General features: G+C 27.5%; 1 protein-coding gene across 1 annotated transcript; it reads left to right on the top strand.

The window, feature by feature from the left end:
- Positions 1-422: 422 nt before the first annotated feature.
- Positions 423-6,287, top strand: LOC126858451 (dnaJ homolog subfamily C member 7). The gene is given in 12 exon segments (XM_050608794.1): positions 423-920; positions 2,332-2,420; positions 2,559-2,683; positions 2,754-2,942; positions 3,015-3,133; positions 3,228-3,317; positions 3,319-3,379; positions 3,465-3,629; positions 3,803-3,971; positions 4,470-4,616; positions 4,693-4,845; positions 4,961-6,287. Coding segments are annotated over 12 exon segments (1,503 nt in total). The 5' UTR covers positions 423-837; the 3' UTR covers positions 5,074-6,287.
- The last annotated feature ends 16,600 nt before the right edge of the window (positions 6,288-22,887 follow it).

Raw genomic sequence — 22,887 nt, 5'->3', positions numbered from 1 at the left:
AAGCGTCAGCAGATTTCAATAATATATATTGTATATAAGGTATTGTTACATCCTTTATAGAAAAGACATAGAACATATATATAAGAAAGGAAAAATAAATAATTTGATTTATATGATAATAGAAAGAAAAAATATATAATTTGATTTTTAAATAATCTATCTTGTTTATTCTTAAAAAGAGATAACAGTTATTTAATGTATCATTGGCATAAATACTAACAAAAACAAGAAAATTTATATAGGCTCTAAAAAGTGTCTTATAATTGCACCTAAGTCCTCTGTCTTGATACGTGGATAGTGACGTCATTCACGCATGCGCGATCTTCCATTATTGTTCTGATTGGTTCCAATCTATCAGTCGAGAGCGTTCCAAAACTGAGTGTAAAATTCTCGAAAGAGAAGTGCAAGTTTGAATTACATTTATGTCTGAAGTATTTAATTTTAACGAAATGGATAAGCATTCAATTTATATTCAAATTTAACTTTTTTTTCTTTAATTATATGCAGTGCATTGCAAAATTGAATTATTCTCAAGATAGTATAGAGTAGGTAGTGCAATTCATGCATTACGAAAACGTTCAATTACAAAATATTTGATAGAATGCTCGACTTACTATTCTATATATCGTGACGGATTAGCAAGAAAAAAAATTGGGAACATGGAAAATACTTTTGCGCACATTGTTTATCGTGATATTTTACATTTTTCATATTTTGCTTAACCGTTGTGACAGTGTAGCAAAACACGGAAAGCGGTGTGTCTTTTTGTGGTGTATATAGCATCGTCTGATTATCATCGTCTACTCCTGTTTCACTTATTGTTAGCAAAGACCAGCCATGGCGTCATCAGATTTGGCCAACTCTTCAGTTCCTCTTAATGCTACGACAAATGTTGAAAAGACAGCGGAAATTATTATAGAGTGAGTTATCTCTTAAAGAAATGGGGTGTGATATACATTATTCTTCAATATAATTGCGCACTTGCAATAGATGTGAATAAAACAAAGTTTGATTATGAGCATTTTTTCCTGAAAAAAAATAGCTTTGCATACAAAATTCTTTTTCTCTTTCTCTCTCTATTATCTACATTTAAATATAATAGAATTAGTATGTCATTGTGCTCTTTGTTTTTTCATGCACACTGTCATTCTGTAGGTCATATTAGATTTGTAATTGATAAGACAGATATGTATGTATGATTTTCTATAAATTTAGTATTTTTATTTTAAGAATTTGCATTTTAAATTTAGTAATCAATAAATTAGTAATCAATTATATATTTATTCTTGAAATAAAAATGGTGAATTTCTAGAAACTTCTTTGAAAAGTCGCAATTTAATTTTTGAATAGAAATTCTTGAATAGAATTCTTGAAATCCTTTTTTCTATTTGATAATAGTATATATTGTGCAAGTTTTTCTATTTGATAATAGTATTGTATTTATATATATTTCTTGTTGAAAAGCTCTCAATAAATAAGTACATAATATGAGTATTATGTACTTACCAATAAGTATTATACATTATATATATATATATATATATATATTTTTTTTTTTTTTTTTTTCTTGGTATTACTTTTTTAGTAAAGAAATATTACATATTATTCCATTTAAGATACTTGTTGGAACAGTTGAATTAATATACAGTGTTCTCCATGGTTATTATTAGTAATATCAGTATTACAACTATTAATGTTACATTCTATCTCAAATATATATTATTTTTCAATACAAAACAAAGAAAAAAGATACTTAAAAAAAAAATGTATAACAGATCATTATTTTGTAATAATAAAAAAATGTGGAAGAATTATGATTTCTAATAATTTAAATTTTTGAAAAAATATTAAACTTATTTCAAATATATTTATAATAAGTTTATGTTTTACATTATATTTATATTTGTGTTTGACATTATATTTGAGTTTTTATTGTATCGAGCACTATTATATTATGTCTCAGTTGAAACATTCTGTATTGAGTATAGTATTAGAATTTGGACATAATAAGCAGAATAAGATATAGAATTAAATACAAAGTATTGTAAGAAATTAAACCTATATTAAATTATGCATTGAAAATTGTAATTGAAAATGAAATTTGATCAATAAAAAAATTTTAGTATTATTACTTTTATTTATTTATTTATTTATTTTTTTTATTATAAATTTCAATCTTTAACCTTCATGTGTATAGCTTGATACAAGCTTAATTTTTATTTTAGTTTTATAGTCTTTATTTTCTGCTTATTATGTAAGTTCTAACACTATCATTTGTATAATTATCTATTATTATAACTTACTATGTACTTTACATATTTATATTTATAGATTGGCAGAATCAAAAAAAGAAGTTGCTAATCAATATTATTCTCAAAAACAATATAAAAAGGCATTAATTGGTTACAATGAAGTTATTGGTAAATATTCTAAAATATTATATATCTATTTTTTTAAACAATAAAGGATAATTTAATAAAATATAGCATGTAATTATTTTAATAATTTTATGGCTAATATTTTTAGAAATAATAATAATAATGACTAAAATATTTCAGCAATGTGTCCTAATGTATCACGTTACTATGGCAATAGAGCAGCATGTTATATGATGCTTGGACAATATCGAGATGCATTAACAGATGCTAAAAAATGTATCGAATTAGAACCAACATTTTCCAAAGTATGTTGATGATTTTATCTATTGATTACTGTATTGTATGTTTATTTTCAATAACAGTATTTATTTTTAGGCATACATAAGAATGATCAAATGTTGCTTGATCTTGGGTGATATTGTAGAAGCTGAAACTATATTAAAAAAACTTCTAGAGTTTGATCCTAATAATGAATCAATAGCTGCAGAACAAAGAGATTTAGCATATGTACAAAAGTTTCTTAAAGATGCTGATGCTTCTTATAATGCTAAGGATTATCGCAAAGTAAAGAATTTATCGCATATTTTTTATTAGTAATCCACTGGGATTACAATTATTGAATTAAATCTTTTATAGGTTGTATATTGTATGGATCGTTGTTGTGACATAAGCACATCTAGCACACGTTTTAAGTTAACCAAAGCAGAGTGTCTAGCCCTTTTAGGAAGGTATCAAGAAGCTCAAGATATTGCAAAGTAAGTTAGTCTATTAAATTTAAAGCATGTAGTATAAAACATAATGTATATAAAATATGCATTCATAATCCTTATAAATTTTATTCTGTTTCAGTGATATCTTACATATTGATAAGCAAAATGCTGATGCGATATATATTCGTGGAATGTGCTTATATTTCCAAGACGATGTTGATAGAGCTTTTACATTTTCAACAAGTACTGCGACTTGCACCAGACCATGCCAAAGCACTAGAAATATACAAGGTAGGTAGAAAAAAAAAAATAAAAAATTTTTCTAATTTATATTAAGTAGGCATATTTTTCTTCATATATTTTTTAATTTCTTCAGAGAGCAAAATGTTTAAAGAAGAAAAAAGAAGAAGGCAATGCAGCATTTAAAAGGGAGCAATATCAAGAAGCATATAATCTTTATAATGAAGCATTAACTATTGATCCACACAATATTATGACTAATGCTAAATTACATTTTAATAAAGCAACAGTAGCAGCTAAGGTATTGCATTGAACAAGCATTTGAATTTTTTAAATTAATATTTATATAAATATTATTTTTATATAATACAATTATTTATATATGTGAATTTTCAAAAGCTGCAGTATTATTGTTCATGGAAATGTTGGATATGAGAAAACTATTTATTTAACACTCATTTTATTTGTTTTTAGTTAGGAAGATTGAGTGAATCCATAACAGAATGTAGTGAAGCTCTAAAACTTAATGAAAATTATTTGAAAGCTCTTCTCAAAAGAGCAACTATTTATATGGACCTTGAAGAATATGAAGAAGCAGTCCGAGATCTCGAAAAAGCATGTAAAATGGATAAGAATAATCGTGGTATGAATTTTATTTACTAACTATAATATATATATAACATTAGTGAAAATATATATTTATGGGAATAATGTGCACAGAAAATTAATGAACATAATGTGTACATATATATATATATATTGTTCTCCATATATAGTATTTTAAAACATTAAATCTTAATATTAACTTCTTTGGTTAATTTGAAATAGAATTTTTTTTTAGTGAAAGTGTGGAAAGAAGTCATCTGCTACTTTTAAGGTTTTGGATCATATTTCTAAGAATTTTTGTAAATTAGTATTCTATTATTAAATTAAACTGAAATTATTAATATTATAATGTAGTTTTGCTATTCATTTAGCTCTCAAAAGTATAGTTTCCAAAAAAATCTTTTTTTAAATTTTTATAATTTGAAAATTATTGATAGCTCAATATATTTTTGCTTTAAAAGAATTTATTTCAAGTTGATAAAAATTTTATTATTAAAAGAATATCTAATAATACTATGTTTTATAATTTTTGTAGAAACCAAACGATTACTTGCAAAAGCGAAATTATTGCTAAGGAAGTCCAAGAGGAAAGATTATTACAAAATTTTAGGTATTGATAAAAATGCATCAACTGAGGATATCAAAAAAGCATATAGAAAACGAGCTTTAGATCATCATCCAGGTAAAAAAAAAAAAATATAATAACTGTTTATTACATAACTAAACGTAACTGTGTTCTTATTATATTTATTTTATAGATCGTCATGCTAATGCAAGTGAAGGGGAAAAAAGAGAACAAGAAAAAAAATTTAAAGAAGTTGGAGAAGCTTATGGAATTCTCTCAGATCCCAAAAAACGATCTCGTTATGATCGTGGTCATGATTTAGATGATAATGAGAGTAGTTTCCAAGGTTAGTATTCCTACTTGATAATATGCTAGTAATTATGATTTTGTATATTTTATGCTTTTTTATTATGTTATATTGTATATTGTATATTGTATAATATTTTTGTCTTTATTCCCAGATATGGATCCCAATGCTATGTTCCACTTCTTCTGTCAAGATGGAGGGGGTTTTCAATTTCAGTTTCAGGATGGTGGCTTTCCCGGTGGTTTCCAATTTCAATTTCCAGGTTAACTTCTTCAAGAGCATAATACATCTCAATGTAGCTGTGTATTTGAGTCTGTTTTAGTAAATACTGCATCGAATTTTTCAAATATTTACATCGACGATGCAATATGATGTAGTTATTTGTGTTTCGTAATTTTAAAATAGGCCATTATCCACGCAATTATATACAATTACATAAATAATTTATTTAAGCATAACTATATTGTAAATATTACATTTAAATTCTATTATATTATATTCGATAAATCTTCATCTTAATACATTAATTAAAAATGTTAGAGTTAACGTCAAAATGCTGGTTTGGAAACCTGAAACTTACTCGTACCTAACAAAATCTTTTTGATTTGAATTATATTTTTTATTTCAAATCTTAGATAACTATTTGTTTGTCTCATTAAATTTAACATTATTTAATATATTGAAAAAGATAACTAATTTTTAGTTATATTTTGGTATTAATTACCAGAACCGTTTTTAAAAGTTTGTAAAACCGAAGATTTACTATAATTTTACTAATTATTGAAAAATGTCTAATGTACAATCTCTTTCTTTTGGAATCGTTGAGGCTGACTGCGTTTTTTCTCTTTCTATTTTAGATTCTCATTGTAATTCCTATTCTTACTTATAATATATGCATGGATAAAATTTACAATTTACAATTTACAGAATCTATTCTCTGAAAGAAAGATTTGGCTAAATTAATAAAACTTAGTTTTTCCTTAATTTTATTCCTAGTTGTAAATTTATTACTTGATGGAGCAAAATGATATTGTAAGAATGTTGATTAAAACAATGCAAACTAAAATATTTATATATTGGAAATTCTTTGACTATATACATGTAGATTGTTAGCATTTCCTTTTTCCATACATATGGATGCATCAAGTATAACCATAGAGAAGCTTGAGAGAAATCACGCCGCCTTTTTTGGAAGATGCTTTTTCCACTTTGAACAATAGCGACAATTAGATTCATTTTAAAGCCGGTGAAACTACATAGCCAGATTCACTTTTTAGGGCCACGGTTAAACGGTCGGTTAGTCCGCATGTCCTTGCTAAATTGTGGATCAAAAATGCGGAAAAATATTATGGATTTATTAATGTTTTATTAGCTGCGCGAGATGTTTTGTCATTTTAATATATACTATAGCGATAATAAATTATAATTGAAATATTTTCATGTATATGCGCGTTTAAAATGAAATAAATTTTTTAAACTAATTTTCTTAATAATTCTTTTTCTAATTTTTAAATATAATGTATAGAAAATATTCACAAATTGTTTTCTTATTCTTGAAACAAAAGCATTAAGCATTATCAAATCATGCTTTTAATTTATATAGCTTTTCATTATTAATTTTTTTTTTATAATAATATTTAATTAATTTTTTAATTTATGAATTCAATGATGCACTAGTGCGTACCGATGCACATAAAAACTATTATAGACAAATTTATATAAGCATAATTAATTATATTTTCCCATAGTTTTATACATGTTTTATCGTTTTTAAGAAATTTTAATTGTTGAGCATTAATTAATTTTTCTAGTAAATACTAAAACTAGCGATATTCATATTTATAAACTATATTTATATAGTTTGAAATATAATTTTTTAAATTTAGCAATGATTCTTTGAAAACACAAGCTCTTAAGTTTATGAAATTAAATGAATTTTTAAAATAAAGAATATAGAAACTAATATTTTTAACAAATATATTGATTTAAAATTTTTATTGTATTACCATTATACATGTTCTTTCGTTAAATTTTCATGTATTTTACAGAATAAAGCAAATTTTATAATAATTTATAATATTATTTATATAATTATAATATGTAAATTACATATAGATTGTAACAATTACAATTACATAGATTACAACATAATTATTAATTATTATACAATTAATTATTAATTAGAATGCAATTTACAATTAATGATGCTCTCTATCAGTATCAAATAGATCCGATATATCCAATAATGCAGATAATTTGAGCAGCATTTACTTTAAGACAGCATTTCAACATTGCATAAATTTACATTAATATAATAAATATATATACAAGCTTAAATAAAATAAAATGTAACACATGTATATTACACTTTATTTTGTGTATAATAAATATATATGCAATTTTTTATTTTTTATTTTTGATTTATTAAAGAAAATGTAGCACGTGTATACATGTCATCTTCGAAATTTTTTATAATTGATTCTAATTTTTCTATAATTTAATTTCTAATTTAAATTGTAGGAAAAATAATTTTTAATTTTAATTTTTCTACAATGTTTTTATAATTAATATTTTTATTTTTTAATTTTCCTACAAATAAATTTTATTTTATTATCTCTAAAAAATAATTTTAATTTAATTTTCAAAATTTGCCTGAAAATAAATTTAAATTTATATTATTTATATTTTATTTTTTTATTGATTTCCCCAATATTTTAATAGTTTTAATATATTTTTTTAATTCCTATTAATATTCTTTTAATTCCTAATAGTCTTATCAACCGTTTTAAGCTGGCTAAGCTAGCGGAAATATGGAATTACCGAAATTTTGGGAGCGTGTCCTAATCGCGTATCCTAATCGCGTGCCCACGTGTATTTTACTTGCGTACTCTACTCACATGCCTTAATAGAATGTACCGTATGTTGCTTCTATTGGACAAATTGGACCTACCTTTCGTTGATTCTGGCCATATTCAGTCTGGCTACATCTAGGCTAGCTTCGACCTTTATCGGAGGTCAATGAAAGAGAAAAATTCCTTTCGTTGCCGGCTAATTATTATCGCCAATACATGAGCGTAATTTTATGCTCGTTTATGGCACGACAGTTTGTCGATGCATCGTTTTAATATAACTTTACTTTAATTGATCTAATGCCAAGTTATCAATCAAATTTAATAATTGATTGAAATAATAATATTTAATGTTATAAAAATATATAATAATAATTATAATAATATGTAATGTATATTAAAATAAAATATAAAATTATTGAAACATTTATACCTTTATTTTATATAATTTAATGTTAATATCTTATATAATTTAATAGATCAATAATTTGGCTTTATATCAAGTAAAACAAAACTTTCATTGATATGATAATAGATGGATGGGCTATGAAAAATTAAGATAAAATCGGCGCAACATAAAAATAAGTTATTACTATTTCATATAATTAATAAAACTATTAGCGCCTTCTTCGTTAAACAAATTGAATAAAATTTTAATTAATTGAAAAAAAATATTTTGTTCTTTTCAAATTTTTGTTTTAATTTAGACTTTAAATTATATCTGTAATATGCTTTGATGTATATTAAAAAAATCTATTGAAAGTTATTTGATTTATTTATTCTAGTCCATCTATATTTAGGCAACGAATCTATTTACAATCTACTTTTGCATCTACAATATCTACAGATCTATTACCTCCCAAAATAAAATAAAATTTATTACTCATCGGCATTGATGCGCAACAGCGGAGTTCTCGGTCTTGAGGCTACAATGTCTGTAACATACAAATATAAAACTTAAATTATAGCAGCGCCCAAAATATAATTACTTTAAAAAAATATTATTTTATGTGCCAAATTTTATATCCGATACATGTGATAATAAGCAGATACATAAATATAAAACAATTTTATAAATTCTAAAAAGATTCTTTCACATAGAAACTTTTATAGGATTTATGTAAAAATCTTTCTTTATAATATTCTTTTGTTTAATTCATTTAAATAATGAGACTTAATGCGCATACTCGATTTTTAACAATCAATATGCAAATAATAAATACTCACCTTCGGGTTGCTCCGCCGGCGCAGGAAACCTTTCCTAGGCCTCCTCCTTCTCTCAGGATGTCAGGGTTATTATGTTGAGAGTATGTTGCTCTGTAACATACAAACAGAAGATTCAAATTTCAATAGCGCTCAAAATAATTAATATTTTATAAAATTTATTATATAAATTAAATTTTATATTCGATATATATATATATATATATATATGTATATATATATATATATATATATATATATATCGAATATAAAATTTAATTTATATAATAAATTTTATGAAATATTAATTATTATATATATGTATATATGATATATATATATATATATATATATATATATATATATATATATATATATATATGTATACAATAATAAACTTATCAATAAAATAATTTTATAAATTAAAAAAAAAAACACTACTAATAACTCTAATAATTTCATATAAAAGCTGCAATCTAAAAATAGAAACATTTATAAGCTTTTATATAAAAATCTTTTTCTCCAATTCTCTCTTGTTTAAATCATATAATTAAAAAATTAAATTAATTGCGATTAATTGCTTAATTTAAATAGCATGCATGCAATTAATAAATAATTAATATACAAATAACAAATTATTTACCATAGAATTTCATCGTTGCCTCTTCTAGACCTCGTTTTTTCAAGTTGATTCACACGCGCGATACTTTAAACGACACTTTTATTAAAAGATATTACTTCCGCACTTGTATGCGCGATACTTTGAACGACATTCCCGCATTTTTGAATTTCGGCACGATCGAACTCCGTTTCACATGAGAATTACACTTCGAATCGATAAGTCATCGATTACTTCGAGCAAGGATTAAACGGAAGAAGACGAAATCGATCGATGGAATAGACGCAAATGGAGTTCGCTAATTCTCATTATTTGATTATTAAGATGTTTGACAATAATTCCAGAATTATAAAAGATTAAACTTGAACATTAATATAAAAGAGAGAGAGAGAGAGAGACAGAGAGAGAAACAGAGACAGATCGCGATAAAACAATAATTTATAATTTTGATCCTTGTCACTTCGATTCTTGATTATGTGTATATACGAAATAAGCATCTCGAGATTTATTGTTGCGATATAATTACATATTATTTAAAATATGCTAAAGATAATTAATTATTTATTACATTAAATTATTTTCTGATATTTGTCACGATCGCGTTTCGAAAAAGAATTTGGCGGAGTGTCTTGAATTCTATTACCTTACTGTTCGAGAGTCGCTTGGGCATAATGATAAGATCGTAAATCGTAACATGTTAACAATAGCGTGTTAATGTTTATATTGTCAAGGCCGAATACCATGTTATTGATAACTCGCTCCGAAAATGTTTTACATACTATGACGTACATACAAATTGATTATTAAATTATTATTATAATTATACAAGTATTTTAAATTATAAATCAATTATATAATAAACAATTAATATATTAAGAAGCTTATCATTATGTTAATTACTCGGATCTACGATTTCGTTATCTTATTGAACGTTTTCAATCCGAATCATATTTAGATTGTCAAAAAGTCGAACAATAAAGCATTGGACAAAATATATTTAATTATTTTTAAAGAAATAATTGTTGCTTAGAGAGAAAGAAAATTAATTATTAATTACATGAAATTATTTCCCGATATTTGTCGCGATTGCATTAGAAAAGTAACTTGACGAAACGTCTCGAACTACTATATCACTGTTCAAATATTGCCGTGTAAATGATAAGAAATAAAAAGTGGGAGTTCGACAGAACGACTTTCTCACTATTAAATATTATTCAAGTGTCGCCGTACAAATAATAATAAGAAGGCCGTAACACGTAAAACGTAAGCACGTAAATAGCACGCTATTGTTTATGCCGCCAAAGCCGCAATTACCATGTTATTGGTAATTTGCAGCCAAAATTATTTTGCGTATTATGACAAAAATATTCAAGCAGAATATTAAATTATACAAGTATTTTAAATTATAGATTAATTATTTAATAAATGATTAATATATCACAGAGCTTATCGTTATGTTAATTACTCGGACCTGCGATTCGAATATTTTATTGCGCGTTCTGAATACGAATCATATTTAAATCGTAGTATATATACTTTGTACCAGCTAGAAAAAGCGCCTTACGAAAAACGGCGGCATGATTTATCTCAGGTTTCTCTCTGATGGAATGATCTAATTTTCGATATAGTCATTAGTTTGCGTCAAGTTCTTTTTCTCGATTTTAAATAATTTTACATTATTATTTTTGAAAATTACAGAAAATGACAAATGTGCTAATTAAACATCAAACGCACAAATCGCATGTTTGCAGTCAAACGATAATTCTAAATGCGCGATACGATGCTTACTACATCCGTACATGTCTTCAAGCGTGTTTAACTTGGTAAAATCATTATCGGAAGTACACATCGTTACGTTAGAAATAAATCTTAAATGAAAAATCTCATTAAATATTTAATAGATTTGATGAAAAATAATTCATACATTTAAAAAATATGGCATAATTATTATTTCTACGTAAATATAAAATTTTACTTTTTTATATATAATTACTTTCTTATTTTTAAAGGCATGAGATACAAGAGAAAATTCCTTCAAATTTATGAGTTACGATTAGTTTACTCATACGCGGGCCATCGCGCAAATTAAAGCAAATATGGCCGGCCTACTGAGCGCAATCGTGCGTGCGTGCACACGTGTGTGCTCTCATGTGCAGGCAGCTCGACGTAGAAAGCTCTTGGAGGGTAGTGTAGTTCGACAAAATAGCAGGGCGAGCGAAGCATCGAGGGGTCGAAAATCGAACGAGCGCGAGCGAGCGAGAGCTAGCGTTGTCATTAAACCGCAAGCAAAATTTCCGACCGTTCGTTCGACTCGACACGCGTCGCTCCGTCTACATATCCCCCATTCCATTGCCTTCCCGCGCCGCGACCCCATTCATCATAAATGCAATCAGATCGTATTACGCGCCATTACCATACGCTCTACCCCGTTTCAGCCTCCATCCTCTAGTCACGCCACCCTCTTTCTCTGTTAGCTCGCGCGACACGAGCCCAAAACTCATCCCCTTACTCGTGATGAAGCGAAATCTGTGAAAATCGTCTTTCAAGGTGGGAGGATTGAGGGTTGATTAAGTTTTGATTATACGATTAAAAGAGAAACCGCAAAGTAGTTTTTACAAAAAAAAAAAAACAAGAAATTAATTCTTTTCTATTTTTCTTGTTTCTATTTTTTAATTAAATCAATTTTATATTTATTTAAATTTTGCATAATTTATATGTCGCAAGATAATTCGCAAACTCTATTCTTAATAAAGAGAACGATATCGATAACATACATGTATAATAAAATTATCTAAACATTCCTCAATTAAAAAATGTGTGATTATCGTAAAAAAACACTTTTATATAGAATATATATAATAAACTTATAATATACGTATAATATATATAAACATATAATAAATTTTATAATTTTATTAACTTTATTAAAATTTTTAGTATATATAATACCTTGTAAAGAATAAGATATGGTTTATGTGATTTTGTAAGATTCGTACGTTAGAGATTAATATACATTATGTTGCCATTTAATCCTAATACTCGAGTAAGAAATTGGCCATATTGTCAATTATAATTAATATAAAGTTGAAAATGAAAAGGTAGACGTTGCTCACGATATTTTGAACCAATAAAAATGATATAATATGTAAAATATTTGCATTAAATCATACATTGTTTTAAGCAGCACTGTAACTTTTATTGTGTCAAAATATCCACATTGTTATAAGAAAATTAAGCATTCGTTCTTCATTCCTTAATACAGATAGCTTTTGTAAACAATTACTATATTCACAAAAGAGTTTAACTTGAACCATTTAATTTGATATATTTATTATGGTTTATCTCTTTTAGTTTAAAAGATAAAAGGAGGTGATTATTTTTGATTAGACATCCTATATATACTAATAGTATAAAAATCTAAAGAGAGAGTTACATGTTTTTAAAGTATGCGATTTTCAATATATTGATTACAATGCAAAAAATTACAACTAAAATACATATTATGGAAAATTTGATCAATTAGAAATATAGAATTATTAATTATTATATATAATAACCAATTTATGTAGAACATGATAATGTTCTTTTACATTTTCGAAATATTTTTTTGTTTTTTGTATTTATTATGTCATCAATATAGTTTGCAATATGCAAACAAACATTATCTCAATAAATATTTAATTTAATGAAGTTTCTTTCTCTCTTTCTCTCTCTCTCTCTCTCTCTCTCACTCTCTCTCTTTTTCTCCTTTTCTCCCTCTTTCTAAAAATTTAAATAATACATCAAATATACAATAACAATGTAAAGACAGAATTGAAGAGAAAAAACATTAAAACTAATAATAAAACTAATAACTTTTTTATGCAATTTTGTCAAAAAAAGTTATCTTTCAAAATTTTATAGTGAATAGTGAGTAACGCATAACTTTCTAGCACCCTGTGTACACGTGTACATATACCTCTGAACGTACATCGGTACATACAAACACGTAAGGATGCTGATGTCGACAACGATGTCTCATAGGAACGATTCTACTTAACCCAGAAAATGGTGGAATAGAAGTGAGACCCCCACTTTCGCGTGTGAGTGTGCGTCTGTACGTAGCAAACTAGAGCAAGCGGGGTTGCAGGCAGGATGACATCGATGCCGAGAGACAGACGAAGTAACTCCGTAGTTCTTCGAAAGCATTTTCCTTTTTCTCGTTTATTCCGCCAATGCCTCTGGCAATACTCTGCTCGCACAACATACAATACGCGAGATAAATATACGTTAAAAATAACGATAACAGTCTGTTATAGATTATAAAAGCCGTATACACGTCAGCTGTTTAACGAAATATAGGTATATATGTAATATATGTAATACAATATATAAAATACGACTTAATGTTTAAATAAAAGAAAAATTTTATTAATTTAAGCGATAATATTGTACATTGATAATGAAGCGTAAAAAGTCATATTTCATCGATTTTATCATCACTTAGATGTATTGTATGAGAGATTCTAGGTAATTCTTCGTAAAAATCAAGTAGGGGACGGCATTGATAAATACAACAAATCAAAGTTTGAGAGTAAAGTTTGTTAACTGAAATAATCTATTATTTTTTCACTAAAAAGTCTGTTTAGGACTTTCAAGCGCGAGCAGGGGAGAGGCACAGCCTCTCCTAAATAGCTATAAATAGTCTTATATGTATTGATTAAATCTAATAATTTTTATTTTTTTTAGATATAGTCTATAAATCAAGAATATATTCATAGATTTAAGATTATAATTTATTCTAATAAGAAAAACGAGAGAATATATTAATCATTTTTTTTTAAATATTATTAATTGATATTGTCATTAAAATTTATCAATTAATTTTTTGTAATAAAATTATAAAAAATATATATAATTAAAGTTATACTGATTTAAAATATTGCATTACTAATGTTATACACATATAAATACAATATTTGAAATTGCATTAGAAATTATTACACATACGTATGTTTACACAGCTAAAATATCTTTATAAGCTATTTTGTCAGCTAACTAATTTAATGAAAATGAGAATATTTTAAAAATATAATACTGACACATATAATGACTACAATTTAATCACATCATTTCTAAAGCTTCTGCGCTTTCGATATCTTATAATTAACGAAAAAGAATTTATCGTGAATAGATTGGAATATTTTATGCAAAATATTATAAGGCATCATACACAATTCCCCTGCAACACTACTGTTTACTATTTTTCTCCAAAATATAATTATATCTCCGATAACTATTTCCTTTTACATCGTTGCTAAAACGTAATGTACGTGCTCGTGGTGTGATATGTAACACTGACGACGGCATGGGATATCGAGCATTCCACCGATGCTGGTAGATGTTGGTGAACGAAGCCCGAACTATCATGGTCGCATCCTCTTGCCGCTCGTCCTTCCCATGAAGTAGTAGAACCACCGCACAAGCCTTCCCGCCTCCGATAACTCACAACTCGCTCATCCATCCATACCTCTCTCCCTTTCAAACTCCACGCTGCTTGCTTCAGCCTTTGATCCACTGAGCAACCACCGGCATCGACTGACGGTACTATTGGCCCATCTTGTACATTTGATGTTTGTTACGCGATGGCACGCGCGCTATTTCTCCTTGTCATCGTCCTCCGCACATGTCTTGCGAAATTTGATTAGCTGTATCTCCTAGAAATACGTTGATTTTTTTCTCCTGTTATTAATCTTGCAGAGTATTTCTGCATTGAACCAGACATGAAATCAGTCTATTTATTCTCTAATTATAATTTAAATAAATTTAATTAAATTTTGTCTTTCTTTTATATATTAAAATTTATTATTTATATAATTCAAAATAAGCTAAAGAAAGATCTAATACCATATAAGATCTGATCACATAAGAAAACCACGTAAATTTTATTTAACAAGAACTTATTAATGAAATATTTTTCATTAAAAAAATAATACTTATTTTTATTTCGCAAAAATATACAATTTTTTATATAGAAAAAGTTTTTTTTTTTATAATTTATATAAAGCTGCAATTACATATATAAATTTTTATAATGTTGCTAAATAAAATTTAAAAAATATGACCAGCATTTTTTTATATCAAATTGTACCTTTAAATTTTACCAGCAAATATTTTCGACACTCTCTTTAAAGTATAAAGTAAAGCAAAAAATAATTTGCATACGCGTGTCTCAGTCTATTAAAGATTTGCGGGATTTTCAAAAGCAAAGAGGCTGGATAGTAATAAATGATGATGATATTTATTTATTTTTTACGTTTAGGTTTTAAAAGAAATTTTACAAGAACTTTACAGTGCTTACAAAAAATATAATACTGTTGAACTTAAAAAATATTAACCCTCTATGGGTCCATGTAACTTTCAAGTCACATACTAATATATTGATATTTTATTAAATAATTTAATTTTTTTCCACAAGATGCGCAAACTGCGCTGTTTTATCGGATTCCATACTTAAGCTTTTATACACACAAGTGCAAACGTTGTAAGCCGTTGTTACTTCAAAGTTACAATATGTATTCGTTTTGATAAAATTGTTGAAACTGCTAAATTCGTTGTTAATCTGTATTTATAGGTTGATATTTGTTGATTTTACGTTACATAAATTTTTTTATAATAAAAAAAAATATTCGACCCATAGAGGGTTAATATTACATAATTTTTCTTAACTTAAATAATTTTTATGTAATAATAATTGATTTGATAGCTAAGTCTCTTTTTAGTAATTGTATCAGATTTTTTAAGTTATTATTAAATTATTTTTAAACATTCTACTCTATTTCCTCCCTAAGTCTAAATTTTCTTTGGTCTTATTCTTTTTTTTGTTTTTACAATTTTCTTCAGTTAATTCCCTTTTTCTTTTTTCCCAAAACTTGATCAATTCTTGTTATATTTTTTTAAGTCCATGATACAATTTTTAGCAAAATGCTTCAACATTTTGATAACTTTTCTTTGACATATCCTTTTCCTTTACACATATTCTTTTCTTATTCATGTCAAACTTTTTTACGGAGTTCTTTGTTTCCATATATAAATGTTTCGTAATAATTTTTTGAAAATGTTTCTGTCCTTACTTTCTTCAGTATTTTGGAGTTTCTATCATATAATTCTTTGTATCTTATATCATCTGGAATTCTGAATCTTATCTTGTTTTGTACCTGTTATTATATCTACATCTCTTTCAGATAACTTATGTATTACCTCAAAACTTTTTTCTTTTAATCTTTTAACTTCTATCCGGACATTCCATTTCTATAAAAATACATTTCTCCCATTTGTTTTTATTTTCTCGATTTTCTTTATTTCTCTAAAACATTTCTTTAGTATATTATTATTTACTTTTTCTCTAATTATTTCCTTAAATTTAATTGCTTTTTTGCCCGTTTCTCTTTTGACAATATAACGTGGAACACTAAGCGTATTCCAATCTAACTAGCGTTCATTTTATAAATTTATTCTGACACTTTTCTATTGTCTCATATTCCGTCCCCTTTCAAATCTTATAACTTTTTCTTTTAACATTCGGTATATAATATGAGAATAATTTAACTTAATGAAAAGTGAGCTCTTAAGTATTATTCTATAATTTAATATAAAAATTTATTATAATTAAAAAAAGTGTATTAAAGAAAAAAAGTGCGTACTGAAAATGTCGAAAACATATTTAAAACATATTTTTACTTAAACCAAATTGTGAATATATTTTATACAGTGTTACAGTGCTACAATGCGAGATGAAGAGAGACGCGCTCAAATATGAAGCCGCAGGGTTTAATTATCATATCGGGTTTAATCGATCGCGAGCGGATACCCAACTGCGATATCGCGACGATCACGCGGGATTGTTAATGATATTAATTGATACCGCCGCGCATGTTTTGTAAATAGGGGCCACGGGAACGCGAATGTTAGTGAAATATTCGCCATCTTTGATGATTTAATGTAATATGGAATGAAATTAATTATTTGTGTTATTTGAGCTGTAATAGCAACTGTGAATAAGTGTTTCTCACGTGTCAAGGTTTAAGAAAATATATAATCAATTAACAAATTTATGTAAATTTACATTTTATTTTATGTATAAAAAAAAATAAGGAATATTTTTTATATGTTAAAAATTGGCCTACTTTCAAACTGCTAAAACTTGACCAAAAATCATTGCAGACAAAAAATTAGAAAGACGTTTTGAAGCTTAAAGTTTCAATTTTAACATGCTATCGACAGTTTTTTTGAGATTATTTTATTTTCTCATTTCTAACAATACAGATGTAGTTTTAAAGGATATAATTCGGCCAAAAAAAATCATAAAAAAATTTTAAAAAGAGCATAAGTAGAATGTTGTAGTTTATAGAACTTGACTTAAATTTCAATCAAAACTCCAAGTGTTTTACAAGCATTTGGTGCAAATTTATTTAAAATTTTGTCAAGTATTTAAAAAATTTTTTTTATTGACCAAATATGAAGAATTATTTATATACGTACGTATGTATATTAAAAATATATGTAATTTTTTAGAAATCAAGAACATTGTGGCAAATAAAAGTTATCGACGAAAATCTTCGCAGGGAAAAATTATAACTTTTATGATCTATAATTCTTCTCTCTATTACTTCTATTCCATGAAGACATGTTTAGTCCAAACAATTTTAAGAAAGTTTCTCAACAAAAGAAAAAAAATATTAATTTAAAATTTAATAACTTAAAAGCGATATATATATATATATATATATATATCTCAGAATAACAAAATTTTGTTTATTTTGCGCATTTTGCGCGAAACTGTTTAAGCTTTTCGATTCTCGGCCTATCGGAATCGTATTTTGTATATACGCAATAACTTTATAATGTGCAAGAAAGAACAAGGCTCCGCGTATGCATCTAATGTGTCGTATAACTTTTACAACAAATATTTCACAGTCTCTTGGTATATAGTGAGGACGCGATTTCGCTATAATTCGTCAACGCCTAAAGAAAATCCTGATGAGGTATTGTCATCATCAGGGTTTTCGTGTAGGGATTGTCGTCATTCCTGAAGAAGCTCGCCACAAACTGCGCAGGACGACATGCAGTGGGAGGTAAATTCACCTTCTGGTGAATGCCGCGAATACCATGACAGCGCGCGGCTCATTTAAGCTTTAAAACCCTCTCGAGAAAATGCGTGTAACTATCGGGTAGTTCTGCACAATTTTCGAAAGTGTATAATGGATGCCTAAAGATATATTGATCAAAACTAATTTTTCACAAGAAGCTGCTAATAATTTTGCGTTAAAATCAAAATCTTTACGCTACAAAAGTATTGAAATTCAGAAAAAATGTTGCGTGGCGCTAATAGAGTTATAAAAGCAAAAAATTGTTAATTTTTTTCTATTTGAATTTATTATCTTACAAGGTAGCAAAATATTTCTGGATATAATTTTATGCAAACATTTGTCTGAATAATGACATATTTTTCATTAATTCCTACATAAATCAAATTTTAATAGAGCTATTTTTTAAAAGTCTGATTTTTTAGCAAATCCATTGATTAACAAAGCGGCGGTTGTCTGTTTTAGTTCACCCGGTAGACAAGAGGTAGTGCATCTTATGGCAGCCGGATATTCAAGTTTTTTCTTTTTTTCACTTTTTCACCCTCGGCTTGTCTCGATCCTTTTTGCGACAGATAGACGCTTCGCGCTCGCGCGAAAGCGAGCAATTCGAGCACGAGAAGAGATGAGAAAAAGAAGATCACGTGTCCTTCCGTTCTTCTCCCGTTCCTTCCGGAGTTCGATACCCGTAGGTCTCTCGCGATAGAGAGACTCAAGAAAACCCGAACTTTAGAAGCCAGAGAAAGAGAAAAAAAAAGGACTTTATGGGAGTTCTATAGTTCTTCCTTTTGTTTGTATTTAAAACTTGAGATTAGAGAATCAAGGGTAGCAGCACTCAAAAGCATTTTTTATTAATTAAATTGATTTATTAATTAAATTGCAATTTTTTGATTATTATTATATTTTTATTAAATATCCACAATTTAAATAAAGAAAATGATAAATATATACATATATCTAAAATTTGGCATATATTTTATTTTAAAAATCACAATTTCTACGAAAAAAAGTTAAATTTAATTTGACCTTTAACTATAATAGTCAAAGAAATTAATAATATTGCATTTGATAAATTAAACGTGGCTGAAAAAACAATCGCACTATTTTGCCGGCAAGTAGAATGGACTTAAAAAAGTGAAACTCAATCTCTCCGATCTGATCGTGTCGTGTTTGTCATAGGCGCAACTTTGGGAGATGCGTAGGAAGATAACATGAAAACGCAATCGACATCACATTTCCTAATCATTCTATCCTCCGTTGTATCCAAATTTTCTCTATCGAAAAAAGTTCCTTTCCCTTCGAAAATGTGCGCACTTTTTCGAATTGGTCAGATATTATCACGCTATTCAACTTCGAAAAAGAGCTTTCTCGAAGCGCAACCTCTTTCGTTCCCTCACTGCCCTCTTCATCCTCTTCTCATATTTCTGCTCCTCTTTTGCTCTTCTCTCTTTCTCTTTCTGCTCCTTCTTTCCTCTTTTTATTATCGGCCGACACTCAACGTCGATATGATTTTTCGGGGCTTTGCGTTTCCATGACGATGGTACAGAACAGTGTGCGGAATTAATACCGACCGCCTGCAGCTTTGTCTGTAATCGAAGAAAGGGAAAAATCGCCGCCTCGCCACCTGATGACCTTTTTTACTTTACCGGAAGAGTCGGCGGATCGGATAATAATTGGCGGATTTGCGAAATTTTACACAACGACTGAATCGCATCTCTCTTCTTTCATTCGTCTAAATATCTCTATTAAATATCCCCGACAAATAAAATTAATTAGCATTTGTACAATTATATTGTAATTAAAAAGAATTTTTGAAACTGTATTAGAAAAAGTTTACTAAAATTATGTTATATTAAAATTGTAGATTATATATTTTTAATTGCTAAAATTTAAGAAACTCATGTTATTTTCTTAAAAAAAAAATCTGGAATTTTTTTCTTTTTTTTTTTTCATGGATTGGAAGACTGTAAAATAAGAAATTAACTGTTTAAATGCATATATCACCAGGAATGACTCAAAATGACCTTGCTCACTTGGCTATTGATGCCAAATAGTGCTTTATTAAATTATTATTATTAATTTTTGCTGTCTATGATCTCATCCTTATTAGCCCGTTCTCTGTTTAGGTTATCTATAAATAAAAATTTTTATCGCTGTTTTTATATTAATCTATGAGAATAATAATAAATATAATATCAATAATGATATTATAATAATAAAATAAGAATAATAATAAGAGTGTTAAACTTAACAGACAAATTAGAAATCTGCTGAAAGCAAAGCAGTTAATCATTAGCGACGGTGAATCATTAGCGTGCCAATGCTTTTCTAATACACATCATCATTTCTAGTTGCAAATTGCTGTGAAAAAGAGGGCGAAAAACGCGCGCGGGCGCGGAAGCTACCTTGACGTCGATGCTTGATGTATGTGCGCGCGCGAGAGCGCAGCATGTGTCTGTATTTTTGTGTATGTGTGTGTGATTCGGGTGTTATTGCATAGTCGACTTTCCGATAAACTCGACGAGGCATTGCGGCACGAAGCAAGATAAGGCATTTCGCGTGCCAACGTGTCTGTATGCTATCTTAATTTGCGCCAACGAAATAAACGAAAATGTTTATTTCACATCGGCTTTTATTTCATATTTTCAGCGACGCAGATATATACATATGTATATTATATACATATGTATATAATATAAATATTATATAATATAAATATATTATATAATACATATTAGAATACTATAAATGCGCGCTACGAGCGACTTGTGTTATATGTATGTGTATATAATTACATATTAATTCTAGTTTTCTACTTTTTCAAAATAAATAAAAATTATACACCCACTTAATATTTAAATTATCAAATGTGTCGCTCAGTTATGACAAGCTTTTATTGAAATATATAAAATAATGTTCAGTGCATCGTCGAGATAACCAATCGCGAAAAAGAAGTAATAATATGGCCAGTATCGATTTAATAAGCCTTTTTAAAAGTAGATTTCTCAATGAGGGTTGCACAGCACATTATTAAAATATTATACGCATGTGTGTTATATAAAATATTATAAAATTTAGTTTTTATAAATAATAATAGACAAAAATAATAAAATTGCGATATCTTTTGATACAATATTGGTTCTTTAGTTAATAAAAATGTTAAAAGTTTCTTTTATATCGTGGTGTGCTACTCAGATCGCTAAACGCGATCGCTACAAGGATTGGAAAATAATTTGATATAATTAATAATTAATTCTTTCTCTCTCTCTCTTTCTCTCTCTCTATCTATCTATCTATCTATCTATCTATCTATCTATCTATCTATCTATCTATCTTTCTATCTATCCATCTATCTACCTATCTTTGTTTCTATTTATTTATCTATCTCTTCCCACCTCTCTCTTCCCCCCTCTCCCTCTGTCTATTTCTCTCTAAAACAGTTATTTTTTCAAAAATATTTAAAATTAAATTTATATTGACGGACGTTTTATCGTTTGACTTTTTGATGATTTAAATATGATTCGAATTGAGAACGCACAATAAAATGATCGAAATGCAGATTCGAATAATTAACGATAAGCTCTGTGATATATTAATCGTTTATTTAATAATTGATCTATAATTTAAAATTTCTAATCAACAGTCATGCACAAATATTTAAATGTGCGAGTACGTTTCAAATATTTTCAATTTTGTGTAAGGAAACATGCAGAAGAAAAAACATGACCATAGTGTATATACATACATACATTATAGAAAGAAATTATAATATATGTAGATTGTATATAACATCCAATTAATATAGTATTCGAAATATTATATATACATATATACGTATAGTTATATAATCGCTAGGGAGTTATGTTTCGCGTAATCGTGCGAAATTAGCTGCGGTCACGTGACTGAATTTCGAACCGAACCGTTACTTGAAGCCGTGCATCGCCAGTGTGCAGTCGAATTGCGATCGTTCCGTTTTTTCGCGTCTTTTTAATTCGTCCCGGACGAATTTCGTATCCGGATGAACGTCGAGGATGTCGATTTTAGTGACAGGTAATCATCTCAGCATTAATCGGCTTGTGTTGATTTCGCAATTAACTGCAATTAACCGCGTATCTCGGTATGCATGATCGATGCAATCTACGCTCCGTCGAAACAACGGCAATGATTTCTAATATGCAGATATTTCGCGATGTCAGACTGATGAGCCATATCCGTTCAGCATTCGGATTATCGAGAAACATCGAGAAGCATCGAAAAACATCGAGAGATTTCGTCGCCGCGGCGGATT

This window comes from Cataglyphis hispanica, chromosome 2, assembly GCF_021464435.1.
Source record: "Cataglyphis hispanica isolate Lineage 1 chromosome 2, ULB_Chis1_1.0, whole genome shotgun sequence".
Classification (NCBI taxonomy): domain Eukaryota; kingdom Metazoa; phylum Arthropoda; class Insecta; order Hymenoptera; family Formicidae; genus Cataglyphis; species Cataglyphis hispanica.
Note: the sequence above shows the minus strand (reverse complement) of the source record. Positions and strands in the feature narration are given on the sequence as shown.